We start from the raw sequence: 16781 nt of genomic DNA, 5'->3' as shown, positions 1-16781 counted from the left end.
TGGGGGTTGATTACCTGAAGAGGAGTACCATTGTTGATCTGGCTGAATTTTTTAAAAAATACTAGGAAGAAAATCTTAGGAAGGAGAGAGCTGGAAAATTGATAGATGTGCTCGTTGAAATTAGAGATTGAAAGCGTAAGAACAAGTTCAAAATCCTAACCTAATTGATTGGAAATGGTGATTGGATTTGAGAGGAATTATGGTTTTAAAATTGGAGAAGAGGTGTATTTGGTGGGGATGATGAAAATACATTGTTATCAAGTTTCAAAAGAAACATAGTGTCAATTGAAAATAAAAGAAAAAATAACGATTAACATGAATCTTGGAGTTCTGGCAGAAGAATAATTTATCAGTAATTACTGTATATATCACAAGAGGTAATTTATCCTTTAATTTAGAAAGAAAGAGTAGAGTAGAATTCACCTTCTTATTTATTTTTGTTGTGTAGGAGAAAGATGAGTGCAACTTGCCAAGGGACGGAAAACATTTAACTCTATTAGGGATATTTATTAAATTTGAACTACTAAGTACTAATCAGCATTACATATTTTCAATCAAGACCTTAATTATTAGTAATGGTGATTATGATATTTGAGTTTTTTTTTTACTTTTTAATTATAGGTTCCAAGCTGTGCCAAGTTATTCGATCCAATTCATTTCCAGTTGATCTTAGGGAGTGCTTTGAATCTGAGTTGTGCTCCACCTCTCAACTTCAAGCCTGTTTATGATGATTTTATTTTTGTTATTATGGATGACTATGTTATGTTTTTATTAAGATTTGTTACGTTAATTTTCGGGCAATTTACTAAAATAAATAGAATGGGAGAGATGTTTACCAAAATGTGCAAATCTGTTTGTTGTTACGTTTATGTGCAAAACCGGATTTATATGTAAACCGTGGCAACCCACCACGGTTTCTAAACACGCATAAACCGTGGGAGGTCACCACGGATTAGGAGCAAAGGGATTTACATGTAAACCGTGGTAGGTCACCACGGTTTACGAAGACAAATTGGCTTGCATAAACCGTGGGTAGTCACCACGGTTTATGAGAAAACATATTTGAACGTAAAACCCGGTAACCCACCGCGGTTTACGTGTGTCTATATATATAACTAATCCGCGGAAGGCAGGGACGGATTCATTAGGGACATCAGGAAAGAAAGTGGGTTGCTGGGTTGTAGAGAGAGTTTGGAAAAAGTTTGGAGGTGTGAAGGAGAAGTGGGTGGTGGGGCCAATGGAGGATGAGGATCGATTGTACCGACTAAATGGCATCGCTCACGTGGCAGGATATATCGACGAAGAGGTTAGTTACTGTTATTGTTATTATTATTGTTATTAAATTTAATTCTAATATTATTATTGTTATTAAATTTAATTCTAATATTAAATTTAAATTTAAATTGATATTATTAGGAATATTGCTAGTAAAAATATTTTATTACGTTTATTTGTTTTGTGATTCTGATTAATATTATTTACGTTAATATTAATGTTATTATCGGTACTGTTAGTAATGCATATTTTATTATGCTTATTTATCTTCTTAGTGTGGTTAATAGTATTTTTGTACAATATTTTATTATAAATATTAATATTTTATTCAAAGATATTTTTTTCTGTATTTATATTGTTAATTTGTTGTAATGAGTGCATAGTTTTCTTAGCTTCAGTATTTACTACACAAAAACAGAATCAATGAATTTAATGTGAGCAGTCTAATAATTTGTACGAAGAATATGTTTGTTGTTGTTTGTAATGGTTGTATGTTAAGGGATTTTGTTACCGACGTTTTGCAGCCTAGTAGGGTTATTACCGCCGTTAGGCGGCAGCAGAATATGCCCTTACATGACCGGATTATACTGTATCTGGAGACTGCGGGCTTGTATCATCTTGCTAGGCTAAACAGTTAGTGGTTCTGGGTTGATGAGTCTCTGCTTAGCGCATTTATTGAGCGGTGGCGTCCAGAGACCCACACGTTCCATATGCCGTTTGGTGAGTGCACCATTACTTTACAGGATGTTGCGTATCAGCTGGGTTTGCCGATTGATGGTGCACCCGTTAGTGGGTGCTTGACTGAGTTTGAGAATCTGATGGAACACGGTAGACCAGCATGGGTGTGGTTCCGGGAGTTGTTCGGGGAGTTACCTCCACAGAGTAAAGTGAAGCAGATGACAGTGTGCTACACATGGTTCCACGAGAGGTTCCGAGTTCTCCCTGCAGATGCTACTGATGAGACCGTGCGTGTATACGCACGCGCTTATATCCTGATGCTGTTGTCTTCTCAGCTGTTTGCGGACAAGAATGCAAACAGGGTACACCTTCGCTGGTTGCCTTATTTGGCATCATTGGACGACTTGGGCAGATATAGCTGGGGCTCCGCTGCACTAGCCTGGTTGTATAGGTGTCTTTGTCGTGGTACAAACAGAAATGTCGTTAACTTGGCTGGGCCGCTATAGCTACTACAGTCTTGGATTTTCTGGAGATTTCCCACTTTGAGGCCCACTGGTTTTGACCGGTTCGGTTTTCCTCTTACTTCTAGGTATGGTTTAAAAATATGGCATTCATAAATTGTAAAAAATGCATGTGTTATGGTTTGTTTTGACATCATTTCAATTTAAATTGTATGTGGGCCGAGTTTGTTCCGAGGAACGATGCAGGGGCACAGAGATTAGTTTCCGCACGCCTTGCACTTGATCGACTGCGTGTCCACGATGTGAGTGATTTATTTATTACTAATAGTTGTACTAGTTTTTCTTACATGCCACTGCCTCATGAAAGTCTTACTGTTTCTATGCAGTTTGTGTGGGAGCCTTATTCTTCTGCTGATGTTGCTGCTGTTATTCATCCGGAGATACTAGCTGACGAGCACCGACGGCTATGGACGGCCGTCACTAGCCTGATATATTTTGCTGCGATCGAGTGGCACCAGGTGGATAGGGTTCTACCCCAGTTCGGCGGTGTTCAGCATCTCCCAGATGTAGCTCTGAACATAGATTGGCTACATGCGAAGGATGGTAGGGGTGGGGACCGGTGGTTTCCTACATATTATCAGGAGTGGCACCAGCTTTGGGAGAACAGGAGTTTATTAATCTGAGATTTTATTGTTGATGAAACATGTTGACAGTGACATACTTAACCAACGATGCATTAATAACATTATCTAGACCATGAAACAAATGAGACAGCATAGAAGGGGGTTACACTCCATGAGATCTACGCATCCCCTCCACCACTTTGTGTTCGCTGGTGACAGTTCCTTCGCGTATGCCCAGGCTGACGGCATAGCCCACAACGCTTCGGCTGATTCTCTTGAGACTGATCCATGCTTCCACGGATCCTGGTTGCCTTTGGACGACCTTCCTTTGCACGCCGCAGATTAGGGTCAGGAATGATGGTTGGGCCAGCATATGGAGGCCATAGGCCTTCAGGTATAGGTGGGAGAAACCCCTGCTTGTAAACGTTGAACACCTCACTCATACGATACACTTCGTGAACATATGACGCCCAGTTTAGCCGGGAGTAGGCGCAACAGGCAATGGCGTGGCAACATGGATAATGCAGCGCCTGGAAGTGGCCACAGTCGCATCGGTGATCTTTAAGGGAAACTCTATAGCTACCAAGAGAGAACGTCCCCGTTGGTGTTGTCTCAGCCACGGTGTACTCGGACTGATGCCTGTCGTATAATGTCACAGTGAAGCACCTAGAGTCTCTTAGGTTCCGATCAAAGTGCTTGACCAATGCCTGACAGAATTCATGGCCGGATCCAAGTTGTGCCTCTGCTGTCTGTCCCCGGACCACAAATAGCTGAGCAAGCCTCCCGTAGGTTGACTTAACCAACGATGTGACCGGCAGGTTGCGAGTTCCCTTTAGCACGGAGTTCACACATTCACTGATGTTTGTGGTCATGTGCCCGAACCGTCGACCAGCATCCTCATGTTGGGTCCATTTGTCATACTCCATACGGTTGGCCCAGTCACACATTGCTGGATTCTCAGTCCCATGATGTCGAACCAGTAGTAAAACTCTGCCTCAGTCTTGGCGTAGGCAGCATTGACCAGTAACCGCCTTGAGTCCTTACCTTTGAACGTTAGGGCGAAATTCGCTGCCACATGCCTTATACAGTAGGCCCGGAAAGCACGAAGAGGCAGCCATCCAGTCTCAGGTGCCTCAAGCGCTGCCTTGATCCCATTATGCCTGTCTGAGATAACAAGGATACCCTCCTGAGGAGTCACATGCTCTCGGAGATTGGACAAGAAGAATGACCACGACTCTGCATTTTCCCCCTCCACAAGGGCAAATGCTATCGGCAGGATGTTCGAGTTCCCGTCCTGAGCTATCGCCAACAGCAGCGTCCCTCCATACTTCCCATACAAGTGGGTACCATCAATACTGACGAGTGGCTTGCAATGCCGGAATGCCTCGATACAGGGTGGAAATGTCCAGAAAAGTCGGTGAAAGTACACCGTCGACTCATCAACCCCACCACCAATCTGAACAGGAGACGTCTTCAGCACCGTGATTGTTCCCGGCATTGTCGCCTGGATCCCTAGCATCCAACGGGGCAACTCCGCGTAAGACTCTTCCCAATCTCCATATATTTGTGCCACTACCTTCTGCTTAGTCATCCAAACCTTCCTGTAACTAGGCCTGAAACCGTAATCAGCTTCTGTCGCTTGTTGAAGTACCTTTACCGTAACCGCAGCATCCGCCCTAACCATAGGAAGAATCCTCGCACATATAACGTTATAATCCAGCTGACGGTGATCACTTGAAATAGAAGTTGTGAGGCACGTGTGTGGCCCGTTGTACCTCCTAACCTCCCAAGTTCCCTTTCGTGCACGAAGCGCTACACGAATCAACCAAGTACAACCCTTGCCGAATTCCTTGCATTTTCCATGATACTTCAAATGATCTGATTCGATGACTCTGTACTCAACACCTCGCCGGATGCTATAGTCCTTCACACTGAGCACAGCTTCATCTTTACTCTGGAACGATTGCCCAATCTCAAATTCTGTAGAAGATCTACCCACTCTGTTACCACTGTCTTCCTGTTGAGCAAGAGCTTCCAAGTTTAGTGTGGAGAAGTGAGGAGGGTATTGATGAGAACCAGAACTTGAAGGCCGATGCTGCGCATGTGGATCGCCGCCTGTGTTTTCGTCGCTGTCACCATCAATATCAACAGGCTCCTGGTCAGACTCATCGTCACGCATTGCATTCTCTACTTGATCAGGTCCACCAAATTCTTCGATATAAGGCACGAGGCCACCACCGGTGCCCACAACGTTGGGAGGCTCAATGACTGCTGCATGCTCCAAAGGGACAGAACCAACAACCTCCGTTTGGTCTGAATCAGCCGCAAAAGAAGGTGATTGAACCGGCGGAAGATACGGTCTGACCGCAGGCATCGAACTAGATGCACCACCCGCGGAAGCTGCGCAAGGAACTGGAGCGGATGCCCCAGAACTATCGACACCAACCTCCAACTTCGCGAACAACTCATGGATTCTGATCTCCGGAAAACTCCTTACACAGTAGAACAGAACCCTAATATCTTCATCAACCTTAACCGCAAAGGTTTCGTACTGAACACGGGTCGAGACAACCGCCATGGGAATCTTGTAGAATAGTTTCTTCACCCACTTGCAACCCAACACGCCAAGCTTCTCCAAGATGCTGTTCTTCAAGTCTGACAAAGTCATCGAGGAACTGATAAAAATACTTAGTGGTTCTCTGTCGGTGAACTTCACACCTTGGCTTTTGCTTTTTTTTTTATTTTTCCAAAGCAATGCACCAGAGCAAGAAAGCTCTCTTCCTCACTAGCCATTGTGAGAATGATCTCTTATGCTGCTTGAATCACCCACATATATATAGAATTCCCGTCATATTAAACCGTGGAAACCTACCATGTTTTCTGCCCATTATTCTACATAAACCGTGGTAACACACCGTGTTTTATGTGCTTAAATCTTTCCTCATAAACCGTGGTGACTCCCCACAGTTTATGCTTGCCAAATTTCCTTCATAAACCGTAGTGACCTACCACGGTTTTCTCTTGCAAATTTTTGCTCCTAATCCGTGGTGACCTTCCACGATTTACGCATGTTTAGAAACCGTGGTGGGTTGCCACGGTTTACATATAAATCCGTTTTGCACATAAACGTAACAAGAAACAGATTTGCACATTTACATAAAGAAATCCCCCTTTTTATTTATTTAAGTAAATTGCCCTTAATTTTCTTTATATGTTGAATCTATATTTTATTTAGACTTGATATATTAGATGTATATTTGCATCAAGACTTATTTCTTGTTGCTAGAATTATTATTTGAAAAACCACAAATTCAATTCAAATTGCACTACTTGAAATTGGATCGAATTGTCTAGAAAAAGTAATACAAAAGTAATACAATTCAAACCGCACTGCATATGAAATAAATATTCGGATAAGATGGCTTTTTACCTCAACCGATTTACACTGCACCGCAAACACCCCTATTAGTAGGGGAGAAAAAACCTTCATGACTTGGACGACAATGCAAGACTAACTCATAACACAATATAATAACATATGCTAAACTAGACTACTTTAACTTTGAACGTCTCGTATATTGATACATTCCATAGTTTTCTTTACTTTAAAAATTTCTACTTCCATTCTAATAATCCTAGACAATAGCTTTAAGTCCTAAATTTTCTAGAGCAAAATTAGTATCTTAAGATTCTTTCAAAAGCAATTTTCAGGATTGCATTCCTTTATCTTTTGAATTGGCACCTCAATCAAAACCATAGGATACACAAATGTAAATATTTAAACTTCTTTTAACTCCTCCCACAAATAATAAAAAGAAAAAATCTTCGTATAAAATACTTGGCCTCCCCAATAGATAAACAGGAACACCAACCAGTGGGGCAGAGGGGAGGGGGGGGGGGTTTCTTACTGAAGCTCGCCAAGCTCAAAGACGCGAGCTGTTCCATCCATTGAAGCCGAGACAAGGTAATTGTGATCAGCAGACACACAAAGAGATTGAATGGCATCTTCGTGCCCCCTGAATGTGTTTGTGCATTCACCGGACCGGCTATCCCATAATCTTACTTTTCCATCCATGCATCCAGTGGCCAAATACGAAGCATCAAGCCACACCAAACATGTCACTCCATCCTGTTCACATCATTTCTTCTATCAGACATGCAATAACAATTTAAAATTTCAAGCTGAAGTATGCTTGCAACCAGAGCTCGGTTAGTTCCTAGATATACGAGCTTGCCATTTGCACAAAGAACAATTCATACAAACCTCATGGTTACAAGTGGCACGAGATAAGGAATGCTCTATATCCCAGATGACAAGTTTTTTATCCAAACTCCCAATTGCAGCCCAGGAATCACTATCACAATTTTAATGAACAAAGTTACTTTATGGTTCACATATATGACAACAATGACCAGCAGCACATCAGATATTCATATCTCCACCACCACTATAAAATATAAAATATTCATACTTAAGCAAGATTTAAGGTCTTTTGTGGTCCATCATTCCTTGAACATAAGATGGAATTATGTCTGAAAACTGCGATACACTAGAAACCATGTCAAAGCACTTTGCTTTGTGTTATTTAATGATCACAGATTTTACTTTACATGTTAACAACAATTCTTTGTCCGGAGTAAGTTATTGTCCACTCAATTATTTCCAATCAAATAAAACATAAGGTGCAACACTGCACAAACACAGGCCACAAAAGGTTAACACATACCTTGGCGCAAAACCAACACATTCAATGGAATCTGAATGAAGAGGCACGGAATTAATAACCTGTCAACCACAATACTCATTTTTCTTAGAGCTTGCAGAAAGTGTTGAAAGTGTTCAGGATTAGATTCTTCTAAGTTACACCATTACTACTGGGCTAATTATGCAAGGACAACTTTCAAAGAACTATACTTTCAAGAAAGCCAAATACAGTTGAATCAAAGATTGTCCAAGTTTCGTCATCTTGCTAGTTGCTAGGGAAGAAAATCACCAAGGCACATTTCTAATAAATCAATTTCCATAAACTAATCAACCAAATACCTAAAATCTCATATATCCAAGCATAACACAACGTGCCAATCTGGAGACATAATAAGCTAGCAACTAGCTTAAAGTTGATGTCAAATAGAGCATCCCTCCTTCCTATTGTGAAAGATATAATTTCATTTCATGTAAATAAACAAATAATTGTGAGGAACTGGTCTTTCTCAATTCTTTTTTATGTGATACTCCTATATATTTTGACAGGATGGTTCCCTTTAGCCGTTGAGAGGCCATATTGAGTATGACTTCATGGGCAGACCAAAATATTCCATCAAGTTTCGTATCCAATCAAATAATTTTGATTGACATTGGAGGTTATCATACATTGGATGAATGTATTTGGCATCATTAACTGGATAAGAAGAATTTATGATCAAATTTTGCTTTGAGCAACTATTAGCTCAAAGGAGTTAAGTAGCACGCTTAAACTTATGAAAATGGAAACCACATGAATAAAATTTTAAAACATTACTTTATTACATGGCCAAAAGCTTTATCAAGTTATTGAGAGATCATAAACTGAAACAAAGACACACAAGACAAGTTGATTGATGAAAACAGTGTAGGGATATCAAACACAGCAAAAGCTAATAATGCATACCTTCCCAGTAGAGATATTCACAATATGGGCAGATCCGTCCTTGGAACCAGTAAGGACAAGGGTTGACGATGAACTTATTGACAAGCAAGTTAGTCCCTCAGTATGATACGGATGACCTGTAAATCATAGTTTACAAGGCTACACAAAAATAGAAGCAAGAAAAAGGGGTTAGATTTACATACCCCGCACAACATGAATGTTTTCTCCACTCTTTGGATTCCATACTCTCAGAGTTGCATCATCTGAACCAGTACATATTATTTTCCCTAAGGCACCAAGTAAAACGAAATTGAAGGATTTTAAAACATGCGTAACATAAATACAAACTTATAGAAGAAAATGCACCAAGAAGAAAAGATGATATTACCATCAGGAGTAAAATCACCGCAGGTCACGCTAGCTCCGTGACCAGCAAACATATTAAGAAAAGCAGCTCTTTCAGCATTCCACATCCAAACAGTGGAATCCTCAGAACCAGCTAAGAGTATGTGTCCTCTCGGATGCCACCTGAGCCACTGAAAGATATCACAATGAATTAATTCTCGTAATCACACACAATAACAAACAATAAAGCGAGCAACCTCTCTCACCTCAATTCCCCCTCCAGGACCTTCCAGTGTGCCTTTCAGATTTCCAAAAACATCCCATACTTGAACAATTCCATCTAAACTTCCGGATGCAAGAAACTGTCCATTGTGGCTAAAAGCTAAACTAGATACAGAATCATTATGACCTGCATAGAATTAACAACAAAGTAAAATGTACATAAGCACCACAACATCAAGCTTCACACAATTATCTTTCTAGTGTTATGGAAATACCTTTTAGCTCAGAAGCCCAAACTCCATCGCCGATCTTCCAGAGAAATCCTGTGTCATCACCACCCCCTGTTGCCACCAACCTTGCATCGCTTGGGCTGCATGCAACTGAATACAACTCCCCTGCACAAGAAGTAAAGAAACCACACACACACACACAATCACCATAAATTCCCTTGCAACCATTATTGCCTACAATAGAATAATCACCTTTTTAAAAAAATTAAAATAAGAAAGAAAAGAGAGTTAGAAAGGTTACCAGTATGACCAGTGAACGTATGCGCAGAATCATCAGCCTCATCTGAGAAATTTTCAGATAATATCATTCACCAAATCATACGAACAAACTTAAAAGCATGAAAATTACGATTAGGTTCAAGGTAATTAAAGTCTAGAATTCAACTACAGTTGTGGGGCCAAGCTAAGCATAGTAAACTTTTTACTGGGAAAACCACGAACTCAACTTGGGGGCTACACTTCTAAAGTGTTTACTAGTTAACTTGACAATTCGATAAACTTGATAAGGTGGAACGTAATACCGAGATGTTCGAGATCCAAATCTTGGTCATCATCGGCATCTGGAAGGTCTTCATTGTCCATGGAAACTTCTTGCAGAATATCAGACTCGTCAATGAAGACTTCCTCGTTGTTGTCGTCATCATCGTGAGGTGGCGACGGTTGTGGCCGAGGATTCATTTTTCGGCACGATTTGTGGAATGATGGTACCGATGTATATGCAAGTCAGGAACGAGTTTCTATACAGAAATGGAAGGATAGTACAGCCGTACAGGGTCCAAAACGTAGCGTAGAACCTAAGTGACTAGAAAAACTTATGATGGCACATAATATAGGAACGTAGCTTCAAACATTTAAATACCTGCTTACTAATACAAATATATCAAAATAAAAAAGCAGCAGGTTAATGCTTTACTCCATTTGAACAGCTACAATAAAATGTTAAAAACAAGAATTTATAATTGACTTTTCCTAGTAACAATAAAAAAGCTTTTAAGAATGAGGAAATCACATAAAGAATCAAACCCTATATGTTGGCATATTCAACTTTTGATTTGTATAAATATAATTATAATTATTATATGAAGCAAAGCAATTAGCAAACCTTAACCAGTGAAGCTGAGCGAGACGGACTGAGGGAGAGCTTAGAGTTGCAAGGAGACGGTGAGACGCAAGAAGCAGACGCAGAGAGCGAGAGCGAGACTGGGATAGGCTGAGAGCAGATTAGCACTAGCAAACGACGGCCGCGGGACTGGAACAAACGACGGCTGCGGAACAGAGGCGACGCGATGCAACGGCAGAGACGAGCTGCGACGACGCTGAAACAGTAGGGACGATGGCCGGACCAGATTCAATGGAGCGGTGACACAGCTTGAAGAAGAGAGCAGCAACGGAGGCTAGGATTTTTCTTTTGAGAGAGGGAAGCATATGCGCGAAGGTGAGTGAGTGACAGAAAGAGTGAGGCTTTGATTACTGATTAGGGCTGGAGAAGTGAAAACCGGCCGAGCTAAGTCTCACAGTGGTATCTGAAGTTACACTCGTGCTTCAAAGTAGTCCCTAAAATTATTAATTATCCAAATTGGTACCTGAAGTTAGACGCAGGACTCAATGTTGTCTTTCCGGCACATTTCCTCTAGGTGGCGTCATCGAAAAGCTGATGTGGCTAATTTGGTGACACGCAGACAAGGCTAAAACGACGTAGTTTTGTTGGTGGCGCGTAAATGGCCGAATACGATGTCGTTTCACTCCAAAAGTTGGTTTTGAAGACTTCCCTATCAAACGTTAACTTAACGCATTGTCTTCCCTCCCTCAAAATACAACACAAACCCCTCCTCCCCTGTACTCGTCAATGGCGGTGGTTGTATTGTGGTAACTGTTGCGATTTCTGTGGAGTACGACTGCTATATAGGATCAGATATCATCATCTGCCTCAAACGAAGACTGTATCGAAGGCCAGTCTCTCTGAAAAAGGTAAGGAAAAAAGGAAAAATATAATGTGATATAAGGAATGCTCTGTTTTTTGTTAAGGTTGTTAGTTTAATCTCTTCAGTAGTTAGAAACGATTTTTTGGAGTGTTATCTGTGGGTATGCATGTTTGTGTTTCGCAATATTTAGCTAGGGTTTGATCGCAACTAGTTTTCAGAGTGGTTAGGCTAATGAAAGTGTTGACTGTATGAGGGCTGTTTGTCATGGGGAAATGCTATTTCTTATCTATTTTGCTTTGCTGCATTTACAGTTAATGTGGTTTCCAACTTGTTAATATGGTTGAAGATGATGAGGTTGATCATGAAATTTTGTTTCTAAATTGTAGATGGGAGATCCTTGGATTACCATCATATTTCACCATGGAGGCTTATTCGTCACAAAGCGTGATGGAACTGTGAATTACAGTGGTGGACAGATTTTTGAGTTGCCAAGAGTTGACGTAGACACTATGGATGTATTTTTTATCCGAGACTAGTATAAGACACTTAGGTATGACAATGTGACTCACTGTTGGTGGCTGGTGCCTAATAGGCCATTGCAAAGAGGGCTTAGAGCTTTGACACATGACAAAGAGCTCATGGAGATGTGTTATGCTGCTCAGACCAACAAGGGAGTTGTCCATGTGTATTATGAACATGAGGTCTCTGAACCTGTGTTTGATGAGAAAACAGGACTAGCATCATCCAAAGGCAAGGAGTTGATAGTGCTACCAGACCCTATTCCACATACATACCCCAGCATCAATGTGACAGCCAATACAATTTCCACCACATCACCACCGATTCCAACCTCAGAACCAATGAACACCACAATTCCTACTCCAACAACAATCCCCCAACTATGCCTACTGGTAAAGGTATTTCAGGACCAAAGCATAAGAGTCACACTACTGCAACTTCTGTTAGTTATTCCAAATCACCACCCAAAGAAATGGCAGCACCAATAGCTGCTGCTCCCAGTGTTAAGCCCACCCCACCACCAAAAACAATGGCCAAACCCACAGTTGCCACTACTTCTAAGTCCAATCCACGACCAAAAAGAATGGGCCAGTCCATTGCTGCTCCTACTACGAAGCCCAACCCACCACCAATGTCAACAGTCCAGCCCACTTCAAAACCTGTAACAAGATCAACATCACAAAAATCAAGGAGGTCTGATATACCAAAGAAAGGCCCTCAGAAAGTAAAGAATACAGCATTACATGCTAGGAGGCCTTTAACAAGATCAGGTGCAATTGGAACTTTTGGAAGAGCATCTGTTAAGAGAAAGGATCCTGAGACTGTGTTTGTTAGCTTGTCTAGTGAGGAAGAATCTTCAGACTCCCATGACAGTTATGACAGTGTAGAGGACGAACCGTATAGGCCTGCTGCTGATGATGTCTCTAGTGTGGAAGAAGACGTGGTTGGGAAGAGATCAACTGGAAAGAAGAGTGATGCTAAAAAGAGGACTACAACAGATAATAAAAAAGTTAATGAAAAGAGTTCAGTTATGCTTGAGGATGATGGGATTGTGTGTGCAGAGTCAGGGTCTGAAGATGATGAATTCTTCTTTGGGCCGATTCCGAAGGTTGGTGAAACGGGAGCATATTATGATGCTCAAGATGGAGCTTATGATGAATCTGATGGTGGAGAGTCTTGGCACTCTGAGGAAATGAAGACTCCACCGAACTCTGAGGATGAGTTAGACGAGGTTGAGTCAGATGAGGTGTTTCCGGTATTTAGGGAAGGAGGAAGGTTTGGTGAGCTTAAACTAAAGGTTGGGATGAAATTTAATTCTAAGATGAAATTCAAGGAAGCTGTTCGTGAGTACTGTATCCAGGAGGGAAGGCGGATCTGGTGGAAGAAGAATGACAATTTAAGGATGAGGGCTGTTTGTAAGGGAGAGGAGTGTGGCTGGGTAGTATATGCTTCCATGGACAGTGAGGGTAACTACTGGCAGATCAAGACATTTATGGACGATCACACTTGTCCTAGAGAGACTAAGAACAGGCTAGCTAATAGGAAGTGGCTGGGTTGCAAACTGGTTAGGAAATTAAGGAAATATCCCAACCTTAGACATTGTGAAGCTGCCCAGTACTTTAAGAGCAAGTGCGACTTGGACCTCAACAAGTTTTCACTGACAAGGGCTCTAGGGGATGCTAGGGCCATAGTTTATGGAGATGCTGCTGCCCAGTATGGTATGGTTAGGGATTACGGGTTGACATTACTGAAAACTAATCCTGGCTCCACTGTGAGTATTGGTGTTACACCTCATCCCAATCCTGATGAAGATCCAACCTTTGACAGGATGTACATTTGCCTTGATGGGTGTAAAAGAGGGTTCAAGGCTGGCTGCAGACCACTTATAGGGTTGGATGGAGCATTTCTAAAAACAAAACATGGTGGTCAAATCCTTTCTGCAATTAGTCAAGACGCAAACAATCACATTTATGTGATTGCTTATGCAATAGTGTCCATTGAAAACACGGAGAATTGGCGATGGTTTCTGGAATTGCTGCACCAAGACTTGGGTGACTACAAGCAACATGGTTGGTGTTTTATTTCAGACATGCAAAAGGTATACATATCTATTGCTAGTTATCCTAAGTAACAGTTGTGATTCTTAGATATACCTGCTGCTGAGTAGTGAATAATAGTAGTATAAATTGAATAATTGTTGTGTAAATTAAATAATTGTTGAATTGAATATCTGCTGGTTTATAAACACAAATCTGTTTACTTAGATTGAGTAATTGTTGTATGCTGCATAGTTGATGGTTGCATTATAGGAGGTAGTATCTGTGTACTCAACTAAGCTAAGGTCCACGTTGTGTAAATTAAATAATTTTTGAATTGAATATCTGCTGGTTTATAAACACAAATCTGTTTACTTAGATTGAGTAATTGTTGTATGCTGCATAGTTGATGGTTGCATTATAGGAGGTAGTATCTGTGTACTCAACTAAGCTAAGGTCCAAGTTGTGTAAATTAAATAATTGTTGAATTGAATATCTGCTGGTTTATGAACACAAATCTCTTTACTTAGATTGAGTAATTGTTGTATGCTGCATAGTTGATGGTTGCATTATAGGGGGTACTATCTGTGTACTCAGCTAAGCTAAGGTCCAAGTTGTGTAAATTAAATAATTGTTGAATTGAATATCTGCTTATTTATGAACACAAATCTCTTTACTTAGATTGAGTAATTGTTGTATGCTGCATAGTTGATGGTTGCATTATAGGGGGTAGTATCTGTGTAATCAGCTAACCTAAGGACCACGTTGATGTCACTTACACAACTTTAGGGACCACTCTGAGTTCATTAAAATAACATTAGGGATCTTTTTGAGGCTCGATTTGAAATTTTGTGACTGGCTTGTTGAATTTGCAGGGTCTAATTCATGCAGTTCAGGATGTGTTCCCAAATATCCATCACAGATTCTGTGTATGGAATTTATGGAGGAACTTCAACAAACAGTGGAAGGATTATCAGCTTAGAGGTTTGCTTTGGGAGTGTGCACGGTCTACGACTCAAGAGGGATTTGTGGAAGGGATGAAAAAATTGGAAAGGCTAAATAAGGATGCTTGTAGTTATCTATGCAAATGGCCAAAGAATTCATGGAGCAGAGCATTCTTCAGCATTGCACCAAAAATGGACAATATCTGCAATAATGCATGTGAGGTTTTCAACTCACGGATCAAGGACCCTAGAGCCAAGCCTATTATCACACCGTTGGAGGAGGTCAGGATGTACATCATGAGATCTATAACCAGGAACAAGGTGAAGTTGAGGAACAATGATGGGATTTTACCTCCAATACAGAGAAGTAGGTTGGAAAAGATAAGAAAGGAATAAAAAAATGGGTTCCCATGTGGTCTGGTGATGCAGATTATGAAATATTTGAAGTTCATGGGTGGCCTACAAATATGGCTGTGGACTTAGGCAAGAGATCATGCACCTGTGGTTTTTGGCAACTAAGTGGTATGAATTTTTTATGCATATTTTTTAATTTTTTTTATTTTCGATTTGCAGTTCAAATTATGTTTATGTATGGCTGTGATGTTCTATGTAGGGATGCCATGTGTGCATGCATGTGCCGCTTTGGCCCGGGCTGGTAGAAGGCCAGATGAATTCTGTCATAGCTGGTTGACCATGGAAGCATACAACAACACCTATGGCTTCCATATAAATCCAATTCCTGGCCAGACACTGTGGGAGAAATCACCTTATAATAGACCTCAAGCACCAAAATTCAAGAAGAAGCCAGGGTCAATCAAGAAGAAAAGAAGAAAGGATGCTGATGAGGAGCCAAGTAAAGGCAAGAAGCAGAAGACCTCTGTTCTTGCCTGATTCTCCCGAGGTATAGCTCGTCTTCTACTAAGGTCGGCCGACTTCCAAAGTGAAGCAAGGTATACGTCGGTGGTGAATGATCGGCGGGGGAGGGTACCTGCAAAGGCACTCCAACGCTCAAGTCAGAATCGGGTGAATAATAGATTGTACTTTGGAAAAGTGACATACCTCTTTTTGCTCTTTCGTCTGCTTTATATTAACGGAAAAGGTCGGCCGTTTCCCTTGAGGTATAACATCTAGGAAGAGGATTAATTGTGAATCCGACGTTATTGATTTAGGACCATTCATGGCCATTATGAAATCGTTGGTTATGATCGGGTCTCAAGTGTAACCGAGCTATAATGTGTAATCGATGTTTACTGGTCATATCACAGCCCACAAGCTTGACCTGACTTTTAAAGAGATAGGTTGAGCTTTATAATGAGTGAGCAATAGCTCAGTACACTGTGCCCCCAGGTCAACATAGCTCTCTTTAAAGTTAATGATAGGTAACTGAAGAGATTAGCTATTGTAATTATTACCCAAGTCTCGATAGGTGTAAAACCTTTAATTATTGTTTTATTATTTTTTCTAGATAGGTGCGAGTTCCAAAGCTTAGTTTTAACCGTTGGTAGTGTACTTCATTTAATGGTTTTGATTTTTATCATAAATTGAGGAGGCTTTAAGTAACTGAACGGTTTAGCATTTTGGCTCTTGTATTACTTTGGAAGTTTTTATTTTCAGAAGCTTTTAAACACCATGAGCACCAGAGGTTAGTAGCAATATCCTTTCTTTTCGTCTAATCCCTTCTTCCCTTTTTCTGAGTTCATCAGAAGCCATGAGTGAGAAGAAAGGAAAATTGTTGCCTAAGTTTGATAATGGCGAGTCGTACGACTGGGTTGATGATGATGTGAAAATAAGGGCTTCTTTGTTTGTTGATAGGGATAGTGTTAATGAGGTTAATGTAGC

At 40.9% G+C, this 16781-nt stretch overlaps 3 protein-coding genes across 6 annotated transcripts; 1 reads left to right on the top strand and 2 right to left on the bottom strand.

Moving 5' to 3' along the window:
* The first annotated feature begins 1237 nt into the window (after positions 1-1237).
* LOC140183550 (protein MAIN-LIKE 1-like) lies at positions 1238-2459 on the top strand. The gene is made up of 2 exons (XM_072232000.1): positions 1238-1306; positions 2019-2459. The coding sequence occupies exons 1-2, from the start codon at positions 1238-1240 to the stop codon at positions 2457-2459; spliced, it is 510 nt and encodes a 169-aa protein (XP_072088101.1).
* Positions 2460-3216: 757 nt separating this feature from the next.
* Positions 3217-3909, bottom strand: LOC114927479 (uncharacterized). Its single transcript, XM_029297443.1, has one exon. The coding sequence runs from the start codon at positions 3907-3909 to the stop codon at positions 3217-3219; it is 693 nt and encodes a 230-aa protein (XP_029153276.1).
* Positions 3910-6592: 2683 nt separating this feature from the next.
* Positions 6593-11251, bottom strand: LOC112790999 (uncharacterized). 4 transcript variants are annotated; one of them, XM_025833648.3, is made up of 11 exons: positions 10624-11251; positions 10043-10387; positions 9763-9804; positions 9507-9626; positions 9276-9418; positions 9053-9200; positions 8868-8951; positions 8686-8801; positions 7765-7823; positions 7302-7392; positions 6593-7166 (listed from the first exon to the last, which is right to left on the bottom strand). In XM_025833648.3, the coding sequence occupies exons 2-11, from the start codon at positions 10197-10199 to the stop codon at positions 6942-6944; spliced, it is 1185 nt and encodes a 394-aa protein (XP_025689433.1). In that variant the 5' UTR covers positions 10200-10387; positions 10624-11251; the 3' UTR covers positions 6593-6941. The 4 variants fall into 4 exon arrangements, with proteins under 4 accessions (XP_025689433.1, XP_025689434.1, XP_025689435.1 ...); XM_025833649.3 differs by having other exon boundaries at positions 10043-10315; positions 10624-11018; XM_025833650.3 differs by having other exon boundaries at positions 10043-10323; positions 10624-10996.
* Positions 11252-16781: the final 5530 nt, after the last annotated feature.

This window comes from Arachis hypogaea, chromosome 3 (assembly GCF_003086295.3).
Source record: "Arachis hypogaea cultivar Tifrunner chromosome 3, arahy.Tifrunner.gnm2.J5K5, whole genome shotgun sequence".
Classification (NCBI taxonomy): Eukaryota; Viridiplantae; Streptophyta; class Magnoliopsida; order Fabales; family Fabaceae; genus Arachis; species Arachis hypogaea.
This window is presented reverse-complemented; position numbering and strand designations above follow the sequence as displayed.

Coding starts and splice junctions, on each gene's coding strand:
- LOC140183550 (XM_072232000.1), top strand. CDS start 1,238: ATGGAGGATGAGGATCGATTGTACCGACTAAATGGCATCGCTCACGTG. Junction 1,307..2,018: donor CAGGATATATCGACGAAGAG/GTTAGTTACTGT, acceptor ATTACTTTACAG/GATGTTGCGTATCAGCTGGG.
- LOC114927479 (XM_029297443.1), bottom strand. CDS start 3,909: ATGACCACAAACATCAGTGAATGTGTGAACTCCGTGCTAAAGGGAACT.
- LOC112790999 (XM_025833648.3), bottom strand. CDS start 10,199: ATGAATCCTCGGCCACAACCGTCGCCACCTCACGATGATGACGACAAC. Junction 9,419..9,506: donor TTGGGCTTCTGAGCTAAAAG/GTATTTCCATAA, acceptor AATTCTATGCAG/GTCATAATGATTCTGTATCT. Junction 7,167..7,301: donor GTGCCACTTGTAACCATGAG/GTTTGTATGAAT, acceptor TGATGTGAACAG/GATGGAGTGACATGTTTGGT.